This window comes from Salarias fasciatus (assembly GCF_902148845.1).
Source record: "Salarias fasciatus chromosome 23 unlocalized genomic scaffold, fSalaFa1.1 super_scaffold_20, whole genome shotgun sequence".
Lineage (NCBI taxonomy): Eukaryota > Metazoa > Chordata > Actinopteri > Blenniiformes > Blenniidae > Salarias > Salarias fasciatus.
Window position 1 is genome coordinate 5,252,736 of NW_021941230.1, and position 14,759 is coordinate 5,267,494.

The following is a 14,759-nucleotide window of genomic DNA, read 5'->3' on the forward strand; positions in this document are numbered from 1 at the left end:
CAAAGTAAAAGTATTTTAATTCAAGTAAAAAAGAAATCCACCAATAGAAGAAGAGAAAACTTTCTTGATTTCAGAGAACTTCTCTTAATTCAAGTCTTTCTATCTTATACAATATAATCTTAAGTGATTTTATCTTAAATCAAGTTAAATGAGACTTTTTAACTCAAAACAAGTTTAAAAAAACTTGCTCAAATTTTTCATTTTTTACAGTGCAGATCTGGAAACTGGCTCTTTGTCTATATCTCCAGCTGAATCCCGGCGGTGCCTCCGCCCGGCGGTGCCTCCGCCCGGCGGTGCCTCCGCCCGGCGGTGCCTCCGCCCGGCGGTGCCTCCGCCCGGCGGGTCAGTCCGGGTACAGGATGAACCCGGAGAAGGTGCTGTACTTGTTGTTGTTGCCGCCGTGCGCCTTGCCGCCGTCCAGCTTGACGAAGACCTCGTCCCCGGAGTCCAGGTGCAGCACGGCGCTGTTGCTGGCGTAGTCGTAGTTCTGGTCGGCGTCCTGCGCGATGGCGCTGGCACGGACCTGCGCAGGGAAAGAATAAAAAATAAAACGAGGTTGAAGTCGTTTTAACCATCAGACTGCAGATTGGGGTTAAAAAAAACAGTGCAGATGGGAAAAAAAACAACTATCAAACTGGCTTGAAAGTGAAAAAAAACCACGTGTTAAATTTATGAAGAATGTATTATTTTATATTTATTTTTGTTTATTTAATTTAATTTGACTTTATTTTGTTTGATTTTTATTTTATTGTTTTTTATTTATTTCATTTCATTTTATTGCATGTATTTTATTTATTTTTTATCATTTATTAATTTTTTTATTTAATTACTTATTTATTTTATATATTTATTTTATCATTTTTTAAATTTCTTATTTAATTTCATTTTATTTTTTCTATAGTATTTTTTTATTTTATTTAATTTTATTTATTTTTTTATTTCATTCTTTATTATTAAATTTATTAAGAGAGAAATTCCATGCCGTTCCGTGCGTAAAATCCACATTTCAAGCGTCTCTTTACTCATTGTTCTCATTTTTAATCCAAAAATTAGTCAGATTATAAAGATCCAACTGTCTAGCCCTCCCCACCGCATCAACACACGGCACGTGAAGGAGTAGACTGGAATCCTTTTCTTTTAACGATCGGATTGCCGATGTGCATGAAAATGCAAATCAAACGTGGAAAAAAAGCAAAAAACATGCCATAGATGTGTTCAATTTATTAAATATTCAAACTGCGGAGTCAGAACTGTGACATTTTAAAGAATAAGAGGGGAAATCCATGCCATTCTGTGCGTAAAATCCACACTTCAAGCGTCTTTCTATGCACGATTCCCATTTTTAATCCACAAATGAAACAGACTAAAACGATCCACGAGTCTCACCTGCCCGTTTCACATGCTGCGATGCCCCCCCCACCCCCAACACACACACACACACACACACACACACACACACACACACACACACACACACACACACACACACACACACACACACACATCAACACATGGTGCGTGAAGAAGTAGATCGTTAACGATCAGACTGCAGATTTGCGAAAAAACATGTTTTACGCATGAACGCAACTGGCAAAAACAGCGATCACACTGGTTTGGAAGGAGAGAAAAAGCACATTTATTGATACCGATCTGTTAAAGTTATTGGATATTCAAACTGCAGAGTCATTTCTGTCACGTGTTAAAGAGGAAGAGGGTAAATCCGTGCCGTTCCGTGCGCTCTCCGTGCATAAAATCCACATTTCAAGCGTCATTTTACGCATTATTCTCATTTGTAACCCACAATTTTAATCCATCATTGTCAGCATGAACATGTGGCGCCTAGAGAAGTAGATTAGAGTCGTTTTTGTTATGTTTGTTAACGATCAGACTGCAGATTCCGTTAAAAAAAGGATTTTACGCATGAGCGCAAATAGGAAAAAAACAGCAATTAAACAGTTTTGGAAGTTGAAAAAAGCAAATTTTATGACAAAAATGTGTTGAATTTATTAAATATTTCAACAAAAGTGTGAAAATGATCACCGTTTGAAGGGTATGAGGGTAAATCCGTGCCATTCCGTGCGCTCTCCGTGCGTAAAATCCACACTTTGAACGTCTTTTTACGATTTACTCAAATTTTTAATCAAAATTTTAATCCATCATTGTCAGCATGAACACGTGGCGCGTGAAGAAACACATTGGAATCGTTAATTTGTATTTCTTTAACGATGAGACTCAAAATTTGCGCAAAAAAAAAAAAAACGGATTTCACCCATGAGAACAAATGGAAAAAAAAAAAAAAAAACAGCAATGAAGACGGTTTGGTAGGGGGAAAAAGTTAATTTTATGACACAAATTTGTTAAATTTATTAAATATTCAATCAAAAACAGTGAGAATTAACACGGTTTGAAGAGGAAGATGGTACATCTGTGCCGTTCCGTGCGTAAAATCCACATTTTTCGCTCTTTTTTTTACGCATTTTTCTCACAGTTAAAGGGGATGGAAACGCCTCACCTGTCCGTTCTTGCACAGGTCGGCCCACATGCTGGTCCCGTCGCCGCCCCGCATCAGCACGTGGTACGTGAAGAAGTAGATCCCGGACACGTGGCACGTGAACTTCCCGGTGCCGGCGTCGTAGTTGTTCCCCAGGTTGGTGATCACGTCGTCGAACTTGAGCACCTCGTAGCCCTCGTGCGGGTTCTTCAGCCCCACGTAGAACGCCACCTTCAGGCCGCCCGTGGAGTTGCCGTTGTTGCCCCCCGCGGCGTCCGTGTCGCCGTTATTGGTACTGTCGTCGCCGCCGGCGCCGGTTCCGATCAGCGCGGGAAAAACCGCAGCTTTGTCCGCCACTCCTCGCTCTCCAGGCGGGCCCCTCGGTCCCGGCGGTCCCGGCTCCCCCGGCGGGCCCCGGGGTCCCGGTTTGCCCTGGCGGCCCGGCTCTCCGCGTGTCCCCTGCGCCATCGGCGGGAGGACGACGTCGTTGGGGATCTGCGCCGCTGCAGCCGCCGCTTCCGCCGCGCTCCCCGGTTTATTAACGGCGGCGTACGGGTCGCACACCATCCGGCACGTGCCCATCATCTCGTAGTAGTGGGCGGAGGTGGCGGCGGGCGCGCGGAGCAGCAGCAGCAGCAGCGGGACGATCAGAACCGGCAGCGCCATGGCGGGAAAAACCTCCGATCGGCGGCGCGCGAGAGGAGATGATCCGTGGAGCCGCTCGTGACAAGAGCACGCTCAGCGCGTGGGGAGGGGGTAGAGGGGTGGGGGGACAGAACAGTCCAAGTTCAGTTCGGGAGCATAACTTGCTCCGGATCGGCGTCTCGCGGGGCGCAGCAAGCGGCGGTGGCGGGAAAAGCGGCTCTGAGAGGAGCGAAGCGCGCGAACTGGATGCAGGCTGGAGGGATGGAGGGATGCGCGCGGACAGCTGAGTGCGTGTGCGTCCTGCTGCCTCCAGATGTCAAAGTGAGAGAGAGGATGAGAGCGGAAGAATGGCGGGAGTGGATTTCAAATTAAAAGCCTTCCTGTGAAGAGACTCCAATTTAAACCATAAATGTTAATAATTTATGACTGATAAATGAGGTTTAAATTAAACCAATTAAACCGTTTAATGGGACATTTATCTTGCAGTGGTGCAGTGGTTCGCTCCTGTCGAGAGTCAAGCAGTAATTAATCCAATTAATCACATTTTTAAATCTCATATCTGCTTTAGGTCCCCAAATAAAGAATTTTAATTTGAAATCCACATTTTATTAGTGCTGTGTGGGGATCAAAAATGATCTAATTAGAGGATTTGTAATTAATTAATCTGATTAATCACATTTTCATCTTATAGATGTTAGCTATAACCATCTTTTATATACAGTCTATGATAATGTCACGTTAGCTCCGCCCATCTTTTACATGCAGTCTATGGATGACGTCACGTTAGCTCCGCCCATCTTTTATATACCGTCTACATTTGTGAATTTTTGCTGGTTTTACAGTGTAAAAATTTCAGCAGTATTTAGTTGAACTTCCCATCATGTGGGTATGGTTTATTACTGTTATAATACATGTGTTCATGTGGAAAAAAAACCCCATAATGCAACAGGTTTGGAAGTTTTTTTCATATTTTGCGGTTTTGCACTCAAAATTTTTATTAAAATTGACTGTTGAAATGTAAGTTATTTTCAATATCTTTTGCTTTACATTTTAAACCTAGACAAAGGAACTTTTCAACCTTAATAAAACATTTTAATATCTTTTGTGATGATACTTCGACTTACAGCTAGTTGAATGACCCCTCTGTCACGGGCTGAGGGCGTCAGTATTGCTTTCACTTGGACTAAGCAGCTGTGAGGAGGGTGGTAGGAACCCTGCACACTAAAAAACTCCAAATGTGCGGACTGCTTTACGGCAGGCGTGACATCATGATATAACATCGTTCAGCCACCATAAGATTCATTACCTCATCGCTATCCGTCCTTCACACAGCCACTGGAAACAAATGAAGGCGAGTTCAGTCCGACAGCATGCCACCGGGAGCAGCATTTTATGATGTCACGTGCTAGGCCTCATGGGAACTGTAGTATTCGGTCAGGCAAAACACTACCGCTTTTGTCCACTGGCGCCGCCAAAATCAACGAAAACTGAAAGTTCCTTAGTGTTGCTTTAATGAAGATACCACATTGTAGTTACAAAATCATGAATAAATGTAAAGTTTTTTTTTTTATATTTAACAGTGTTTGACACTATACATTTTGATTAAAATTGACTTTATATTTAGATTTGATTTATTTTCTATTGATTTTTTGCTTTAGATACTGCGTTGCTGTTACATGATAATTAATAACTGGATATTGATGATGTAGCACAGCAGCTATAAGGCCCTGTTTAAATAAGAAATGATGCTCAAATTATTTGAAAATGTCACTTTTTTTTTACTGTTTGGTTACATTTTTAGCTGAATTTTTTATTTAAAATTCACACATTTCAATTAAAATGGGGCTTTTATTCTTGAAAGTCCAACAGGAAATGGTATTTACCTTCAGATGACTTGACCGGAGCAGCCAGGTGGATAAAACCAGAGTCCTCAGGGATCTAAAGGTGGAAGAATTTCAGAATAAATGTCCCAGAAGTGACTGTATTAATTCAAAACATCTCATATTTATTAAAAACCAAACCTCAGAGGAACGGAGCTGTTTAGGTGGAATATATTACTCTTGCAATTTATTCCTTTATGGAAATAAGTGCATTATTTTTTCAGTTTATTATGATTCAGTGGATGTGTGGAAGTTTTTAAAAATAAATAAATAAAAAAAAATGGAAAGTGCAGCCAAATAAAAAAATAAATTAAAAAAATAAATGAATAATTGGAACGTGTTACCCAAAAACAAACAAACAAACAAACAACAAATAAATAAATAAATAAATAAATAAATAAATAAATAAATAAATAAATGGAAAGTGCAGCCCACAAATAAATAAATAAAATAATTAAAAAATGGAAAGTGTAGCCTAAAACTATATTAACAATAAATGAATAAAAAACAAAAATAAATTAACACATAAATTATTAAATAAATTAATAAATAAATCACGTGGACAGCTCATCTGAAAATAAATAAATAAATAAATAAATAAATAATTGGAAAATGCAGCAAGAATGAATAAATAAAATTTAAAAAAATGAAAGTGTACTTTAAAATAAATGAACAGTAAATAAATAAAAAAACCCAAAAATAAATTAAAAAATAAATAACTAAATAAATGAATAAATAAATAAATTGGAAAGTATAGTCCAAAAATAATAAACAAAAACTGGACAGTGCAGCCAAAAAATAAATAAATAAAAGGGGGTCCTTTCAAAGTCACATCAGATGGCCGAAGGCAGGTTGGCAGTGGCGACGTCAGATGACCGACTGCTCACGCACACACACACACACACACACACACACACACACACACACACACACACACACACACACACACACACACATTTAGGTGAACTTTTTTTCTAAAGTCTAACAGTCTCATTCCGCTGATGTCCTCAGAATCGGCGGCCTTGGTGACAAAAGAGGGTGAGGAAGATAAATCTGTATGGACGGAGTAATGATCGGCCCAACGCCGCCAGACGAATATTAATTCATTACTTTTTCTTTTTTTTTTTGGCAGGAGAATCTAAATTCAAGGCTCCGTCCTGTGAAACAAGACATCAAATACGTCTCTGCAGCCGGAGACGGTCTCCAGGTCCACACTCTGCATACATTAGTTCTGTGTGTGTGTGTGTGTGTGTGTGTGTGTGTGTGTGTGCGCGTGTGTATGAGGACCAAGGGGAGTTTTCAGCAAGCAGAGTGAGGAGGTTTCAGCAGGTCCTCATTTTACATCAGGACCTGATTGAGGGTTTAGACTGGATATTTTGGGGTTGGATTTAGGTTTAGGGTATGGGTTGTGATTGCTTTTTTGGGTATATGGTTTATGGTTGGGTTTAGGGTATATGGGATATGGCTAGGTTAAAGGTATATGGGTTAGGATTAGATTTAGGTTAGCTTAAGGGTATGGCTTAGGGTTAGAATAAGGTATAGGGTATGGGCTGTGATTAGACTTAGGTTTAAATTAGGTTTGAGGTATGGGTTGGGCTTAGAATGATGTTTTAGTCAGGTTTATGGTATGGGTTTGGGTTAGAATTAGGTCTTGTTTTCGTTTAGGGTATGGGGTGTGAGTTGGAGTTAACATTAGGTTGAGGTTATGTTTAAGGTATGGGGTATGGGTCTCAGTTACAGTTAGGTTTAGGGTATGGGGTATGGGTTTCAGTTAGAGCTGGGTTTTGGGTATGGGGTATGGGTTTTAGTTAGAGATAGGTTTAGGGTATAGATTTCAGTTAGAGCTAGGTTTCGGGTATGGGGTATGGGTTTCAGTTAGAGCTAAGTTTCGGGTATGGGGTATGGGTTTCAGTTAGAGCTAGGTTTCGGGTATGGGTTTCAGTTAGAGCTAGGTTTCGGGTATGGGTTTCAGTTAGAGCTAAGTTTCGGGTATGGGGTATGGGTTTCAGTTAGAGCTAAGTTTCGGGTATGGGGTATGGGTTTCAGTTAGAGATAGGTTTAGGTTAGGATTAGGGCATGGAGTATGGGTTGGAGTAAGAGTTAGGCTTAGGGTATGGGTTCGATTCCAGCATTTATTTTTGATGGTTAAGGTTCAGTTGAGAGGCTGGAAAATACTTTATGTCAATGAATGTCCTCACAACTATAGAAAACTGCAGCTTACCAAGTTCATTGGTTTTTTCAGTCAAAATTATTGAACATTTTCATACATTTCTACACCCAAACCTTTATTTTGACACTTATTTTCTTCCAAATGTCTCATTTTTTCAGCCATAAATCCACTTTTTACCCTCCAAAAGTGTCAATTCATGAAATAAACTGAACAGAATAGATATATTTAGGACTTAGTTTTATGCTTCCAAAGCTGAGGGAGTATAGAGGTGGTGGTGGTGGTGGAGGGGTGGAGAGCGGGGGAGGGGGAGTTGTGTTGAGCACCTGGATTTGGAGCGCCGGCCTCCCAAACATCCACGACAGAGGCTTTAGAGCTCAGGGCGATGGGGAGAAATCTGCAGACCGGGCTCAGATCAAACCCCCCCTCATCCTCCCCCCTCCAAGGCAATTTCACATTTTCAGCTCCCCTCAGATCAGATTGAACGTTTCCTTTAACCGTGCTGAAGGTGAGGTCGGGTCATGAAGAAAGCAAAGATGACTCTGTGTCGACCGACCCACATCTTTGCTATGAATAACGCCAAAATAACTGATCCGAGATCATTTACCATTTATTTAAGAATAAACCAAGAGCCAACCTCTGCTAGAAAACAGTGAGGATATTGATGAAGCTGCAGAAAAGCTGTAATGCCAGGGAAATTCCAGCAGGGGGCAATGATCCTGGTTTCCAAAAGAGCCCAAGTCTCATTCCAACTCAAAAATGCTGATTTTCATCTTTTATATCCAGTCTATGGATGATGTCATGTTAGCTCGCCCATCTTTTATATACAGTCTATTGATGACGTCACATTAGCTCCGCCCATCTTTTATATACAGTCTATGGATGACGTCACATTAGCTTCGCCCATCTTTATATACAATCTAGTGATGACATCATGTTAGCTCCACCCATCTTATATAGTCTAGTGATGACATCACGTTAGCTCCGCCCATCTTTTATATACATTCCATGGATGATGTCACGTTAGCTCCGCCCATCTTTTATATACATTCCATGGATGACATCACGTTAGCTCTGCCCATCTTTTATATATAGTGTATGGATGACGTCACATTAGCTCCGCCCATCTTTTATATACATTCCATGGATGACATCACGTTAGCTCCGCCCATTTTTTATATATAGTGTATGGATGACGTCACATTAGCTCCGCCGATCTTTATATACAATCTAGTGATGACATCATGTTAGCTCCACCCATCTTTTATACAGTCTAGTGATAACATCACGTTAGCTCCGCCCATCTTTTATATACATTCCATGGATGACGTCACGTTAGCTCCGCCCATCTTTTATATACATTCCATGGATGATGTCACGTTAGCTCCGCCCATCTTTTATATACATTCCATGGATGACGTCACGTTAGCTCCGCCCATCTTTTATTTTCAGTCCTCTAAATAAGGCATAAAATTGCATCTCAAGAGTGGTATATTGAATTTTTGATAAATGTTTTTAGCCTGTTCATTTGCAGTCTAGTTAATTAACATAATTAACACATTAAAGTGACAGCCCTACAAAATAAAAGCATTAATAAAAGCATTTCTCTCTGAACCACCCGGCCCTAAAAAAATAACCTTTTCCAGAGCGCTGTGCAGGAATGACCTTTACCCGGGATCAGTACAGTGGACTGTACCTCGGGGCGGCAGCGACCCGTGCACGACACGCCGTCCGCCGCCGCCGCTGCCCGGATTATTCCGCCCCGCGGCACCGCACGCTAACGCCACGCGGCGAGGCAGAGCCTCATTATCCGCCTGCACGCTCTGATCGCCGGGCAGTCAGGTGGAAAGTGGAGAGGGAAGGGTCTGAATATATAGAAACTATGAAGACATTTATACACTGAAAAAAATGGTGGCCAAAATATAAGATATGAACAGTAAAGTAAAGAAAATAACTGTTTAAAACTAGTAAATTTCACTGAAAAAGAGATCTGGTTGGAAGAATTTCAGTCTCTCTCTAAGTCTCTCTATCTTAAATTGATCTGAAATCAAGTGAGATGATGAATCAACTTGGTAAGAGTTTGAGTTTTTACAGTGTATGGTAAATGGTAAATGGACTACACTTATATAGCACTTTTACACTGCATTATCACATTCACCCATTCACACACACGTCCACACACCAGTGGAGGCGGCTGCCATGCGCGGCGCTCAGTCCATCCACTGGCGGCAATTTGGGGTACAGTGTCTTGCCCAAGGACACTTCAACATGCGGACAGGAGGAGACAGGAATCGAAATAACAGCCTCCCGATTGCAAGACAACTGCTCTCCCCACTGAACCACAGCTGCCGTAATTTCTAAATATCTGAATTTAGGTGAGTTTAAATAATAAATTGACACTTTTGGAGGATAAAAAGTGGATTTATGGCTGAAAAATTGAGACATTTGGAAGGAAAAATTGGAAAATAAGTGTCAAGATGAAGGTTTTGGTGTTGAAACGAAAGAAATGTTTAATAATTTTTGCTTAAACACAACACAAACAACATACACTGTGAAAAAAGGATCGCCCAAATACAAGATATCAACACTAAATGACAGAAAATTACTGAAAAAGACTGAGTTTTTGCAGTGTAATAAACAATGCTAACACATTGATGGTTTATCTGAAACATGAAAAATGCAAAAATATAATGCAATGAATTTGTTCGCTAATGAATCACAATCAACATAAATATCTCACGAATTTTGACAATAGACCCATACAGTTTTTTTTAAGGAGTTACTGGCAAATAACTGATGTTTCCAGCCGATATTCATTTATAGTAAAAGTGAAAATATTGTTGCCAAATTTTTTTGAATAATCCAGATCCTCCCGGGCTTCTGTACCTACATCCTGTTTTTGTTTTGCAGAGTTTTCAGAGTTTCTCATGATTTTTCTGAGTGAGGGGAATGTCTGCCTGTTCGTATTGAAATCATCAGTGTTTGTATTTTATATCTAGCTGGTGAAATGTTGCTCCGTTTCATTTGTTCTGCCACTGCTGTGCTAACTGTTAGCATGTCAATGGGTTTCCCAATAGAAGTTAGCATGAAGCTAGCGGGACTGTGGTGATTTACTGTGTTTTACGGCGTCTCGCCCGTGAGGAAAATAGAATTCAGCCTTTACAGGATGAATCTGACAGTCAGGAGACATTTCTCTGCTCTACACAGTTTCTTTCACGGAGAAAACTTCTTCCTGCTCTACATGCACATATATCTGTGGTTCTACGTGCACATATCTATAGCTTAAAGCACAAATATCTATGGCTCCACACACATATATCTATGTTTATGCAGCTCTCACTGCTGATTGGCTGTCAGCCCTCTGAGTGTAACCAATCAGACGGAGGAGTGGGCGGGGCCATGCTGGAGGTGCGTCAGTGTCTGTTGATCTCTGATTGGCCGATGATCAGTCAATCCCTAATTTTGACTAAATTACTTTAGTATTGAGCATTTAGACTTCATTTTTATATCTGTTGAATAAAAGGAAAACTTTTTTGAGCTGCACTTGTGTTTTATTTTTATTGATTTTAGATTATTCATAACTGGAATGGATTTTAATACCAGCTAGCAGAGTTTTTGCGTGTTAAAGTGACCAGTCGATTCCTGAAAGCCTTCAGTGATGAATCTGGGATTCCTCAAGGCTCAATTTAAGGACCTTTACACTTTGATTCATACATGTTGAATTGCGCTGTGTTGTTTTAGGAGGTTCTAAGTCTCTATCAACATGTTGTCAGCTGTTTCCATGATGAAGCAAAAATAGGCCAGATGTGTGTGATGGCAGCTGCAGTGAGTGGTCTGAATGTTAGCTTAAAGTGCCGACGCTGCAGAACAGGTTCACTGCTGTGTTTACTCCAGTCATGCTGCTTAATGTGGGCCATGCTGGATCTAATGTGAGGTAAACGTCGGCGCCGATCGTCCTGAATCTGCTCACAGGGAACTCGCAGCGTCAGCTGCTGTCCCGGAAGCTGAGCCTAATGAGCGATGAAGGAGGCTGGAGACACCTCCACCCCCCCTGCACCCCCCTACATCCTCCCTCCACCTCCTGTCAACCCCCCAATCTCCCCCTCCACCTCCCTTCACCTCCCTTCACCTCCACCCCCCATGACAGCCAGTGTTGTGCTGAGGTTTGTGAGCTAACGTGACATCATCCATAGACTGTAAATAAAAGAGGGCAGAGCTAACGTGACGTCATCCATAGACTGTATAAAAGATGGGCGGAGCTAACGTGACATCATCCATAGGCTGTAAATAAGAGGGCGGAGCTAACGTGACATCATCCATAGACTGTAAATGAAAGGTGGGCGGAGCTAATGTGACGTCATCCATAGACTGTATATAAAAGGTGGGCGGAGCTAACGTGACATCATGCATAGACTGTAAATGAAAGAGGGCGGAGCTAATGTGACATCATCCATAGGCTGTAAATAAAAGAGGGCGGAGCTAACGTGACATCATCCATAGACTGTAAATAAAAGAGGGCGGAGCTAACGTTACATCATCCATAGACTGTAAAAAGAGGGCGGAGCTAACGTTACATCATCCATAGACTGTAAATAAAAGAGGGCGGAGCTAACGTGACATCATCCATAGACTGTAAATAAAAGAGGGCAGAGCTAACGTGACGTCATCCATAGATTGTATAAAAGATGGTCGGAGCTAACGTGACATCATCCATAGACTGTATATAAAAGGTGGGCGGAGCTAATGTGACGTCATCCATAGACTGTATTTAAAAGGTGGGCGGAGCTAACATGACCCCATAGACTGTATTTTGGAATGGGTTCCAATGAGACTGGGCTCTTTTTCAAACCAACATCACCGCCCCCTGCTGGAATTTCCCCGGTATTACAGCTTTTCTGCACTTCAGCATTATCTTCGCTTTTTACCAGAGGCAGTTGGAGCTTCTTTTTGACCATGAGGCTGTGACAGATGTTGAAAATATTGGAGGCACCTGTCTGCCCGGAGGAAACCGCACTCTGACCCGAACTCTGTAAGATCCTGAACTGAGGCAGATTTTTTTTTTTTTTAACTCCTACTGAATTATTTATTGATGATACATCGATTCATCTGAACGAGAACTCTGAAAATCATAAATGTATGTCAAGGACTGCGACCTGAAGGGATGTAAACAAACACGAGAGAGGAGAAAAAACAAGGCTCTGTGTGTGTGTGTGTGTGTGTGTGTGTGTGTGTGTGTGTGTGTGTGTGTGTGTGTGTGTGTGTGTGTGAGAGAGAGAGGGAGAGAGAGAGAGAGCAGCCGTGGGGATTCAACCTTTTGCGGGTGGCAAAGGCAGACGTGATGAAGCCATGTTGACAGCGAGTGACCCGCGGTCAGACCGCTTTTTAACGCAGTTTTGCTTTTTTATTTTTCTCCCAGAGCCTTAAAAAAAAAAGACAAATAAAAACACAGACTCACAGTTATAGGATGTACTGTTGACTTGTTGTAACGATTTTATTGAGTTATAATAACGCATTAAAAATGAAAACCCTACTGTGTTGTTATTCATCCACAAAGAATGCATTAGAACTGAAAAGTGTATTTGACAATTTTTAATTTTATTTTTCTTCTTCTTCTTCTTCTTCTTCTTCTTCTTCTTATTATTATTATTATTATTATTATTATTATTATTATTATTATCATTATTATTAACTAACAATAGTAATTATTGTTATCAACACCATCATTATTTATTTTGAGCTATTACTAATAATTCAGATTGTTAAATTATATATTATCATATATATTTTTAATTATAATTAGTGGAAATTATAATACTTGAACTTTATTTTTAGATTCTATTTTTTTAAATTATTTATTTTATTCTCATTTATTATTATTATTATTATTATTATTATTATTATTATTATTATTATTATTATTATTATTATTAATATATTTTCTTTATGCGTCCTTCTTTACATCCTAGAGAGCCGGGTCCAAACAATGGTCCTGGGGCACTAAAGGGTAGCTGTTACTTTCTACTTGATTGATAGAACACCTCGTAGTATGTGTGCTGTTCCAAGGAGGGCTATCTTCTGGACTTCTTGGATGTTGATGTTGCCAGGGATCTTGTCGGTGTATTTCTCTAATCCCTTCTTCACAAGCCCAAGAGCCCTGATGACCACTGGTATTGTTGTGGTCTTTGTTCCCCACATCCTATTGATCTCAATTTCCAAGTCCTTGTATGTCAACAGCTTTTCTGTTACCTTGACAGAGGTGTTGCTTTCAGATGGTATGGCCATGTCTATGAGGATGCATTCCTTCTTCATTTTATGCTTGATGATGATATCTGGCCTGTTCGCTTTGATCTCTCTGTCTGTCTGGATGGGCATGTCCCACAGGATGGTGATCTCTTTGTTCTCGGTGACGGTGTTGGGTTGGTGTTCGTACCACTTATCAGCTGTCTTGATGTTGTATTCCTTGCAGATCTTCCAGTGCAGGTAGGCTGCTGCTTTGTCGTGTCGGTGGATATACTCTGTCTTTGCCAGTTCTGGGCAGCCTGAGATGATGTGGTCGAGAGTCTCTTCATATCTTCCACAGATCCTGCATTGTGAGTCGGTTCCATCCTTGATGATGCGGTGGTGGTAGGATCGTGTGGCCAGACTCCGGTCTTGTGCAGCTATATGATCAGTCCTTCAGTCTCTGCTTTCAGTCCAATTGTCTTGAGCCATTTGTTGGTCTTTTCCTGGTCCACATCTGCCTCTTTGATCCTCTTTGGGTACTTCCCATGCATTGGTTTTTCTTCCCAGGTCTTCCGCAGTTGTAACTGACCAAGGTGGGGCTGTGCGGCTGTGGTTCAGTGGGGAGAGCAGTCGTCTTGCAATCGGGAGGTTGTTAGTTCGATTCCTGTCTCCCCCTGTCTGCATGTCGAAGTGTCCTTGGGCAAGACACTGAACCCCGAACTGCCCCCAGTGGATGGACTGAGCGCCTTGCATGGCAGCCGCCTCCACTGGTGTGTGAATGTGTGTGTGAATGGGTGAATGTGTTAATGCAGTGTAAAGCGCTTTGGGCTCTGTCAATGCAGTGTAAAAGCGCTATATAAGTGTAGACCATTTACCATTTACCAGTGTTTCGCTTTCTGTTTGACTCTGCGGGCATACTTCGTTGATGCTTCGTTCTCCGTTGGTGGGATTTCTGGGACGTTCATCTCCTGCTTGAATTTTGCAGCTTCCTTTTTGATGGAGTAGAGCTTTTCCATGGTGTTTCACTATTTGAAGAAGTGGGTCTTCTGTTGATGACAGGTAGGTGTCAAGGCCATGTGGTGGTTTTGTAGGTCAGTTCTCGTTGGACCAGGCCTCTTCCTCTTCCTCCTCCTCCTCTTCCTGCTCCTGGGAAGTATAGCCTGTCGACATCAGCTTTTGGGTGGTGCATCTTCTCCATAGTTAGCATTTTCCTGGTCTTGGTGTCTAGTCTTCTGACATCATTCAGCCTCCAGTTGATGATGCTGAAGCTGTACGTCACTACGGGTACGGCTAGGGCGTTGATAGCCTCGAATCGGTTGGCCGCGTTAAGTTCGCTCTTCAGTACCATTCTTAT

General features: G+C 41.4%; 1 protein-coding gene across 1 annotated transcript; it reads right to left on the reverse strand.

Moving 5' to 3' along the window:
- Positions 1-343: 343 nt before the first annotated feature.
- Positions 344-3,157, reverse strand: LOC115383935 (complement C1q-like protein 2). Its single transcript, XM_030086154.1, has 2 exons — positions 2,513-3,157; positions 344-523 (listed from the first exon to the last, which is right to left on the reverse strand). Exons 1-2 carry the CDS (start codon positions 3,155-3,157, stop codon positions 344-346), a joined length of 825 nt encoding a protein of 274 aa, XP_029942014.1.
- Between the last annotated feature and the right edge of the window lie 11,602 nt (positions 3,158-14,759).

Bases quoted from the DNA above. Each gene is read 5' to 3' on its own strand.
- LOC115383935 (XM_030086154.1), bottom strand. From the start codon at position 3,157: ATGGCGCTGCCGGTTCTGATCGTCCCGCTGCTGCTGCTGCTGCTCCGC. The intron at 524-2,512 runs GTGAGGCGTTTC...TTCCCTGCGCAG, and splicing joins ACCTGTGCAAGAACGGACAG to GTCCGTGCCAGCGCCATCGC.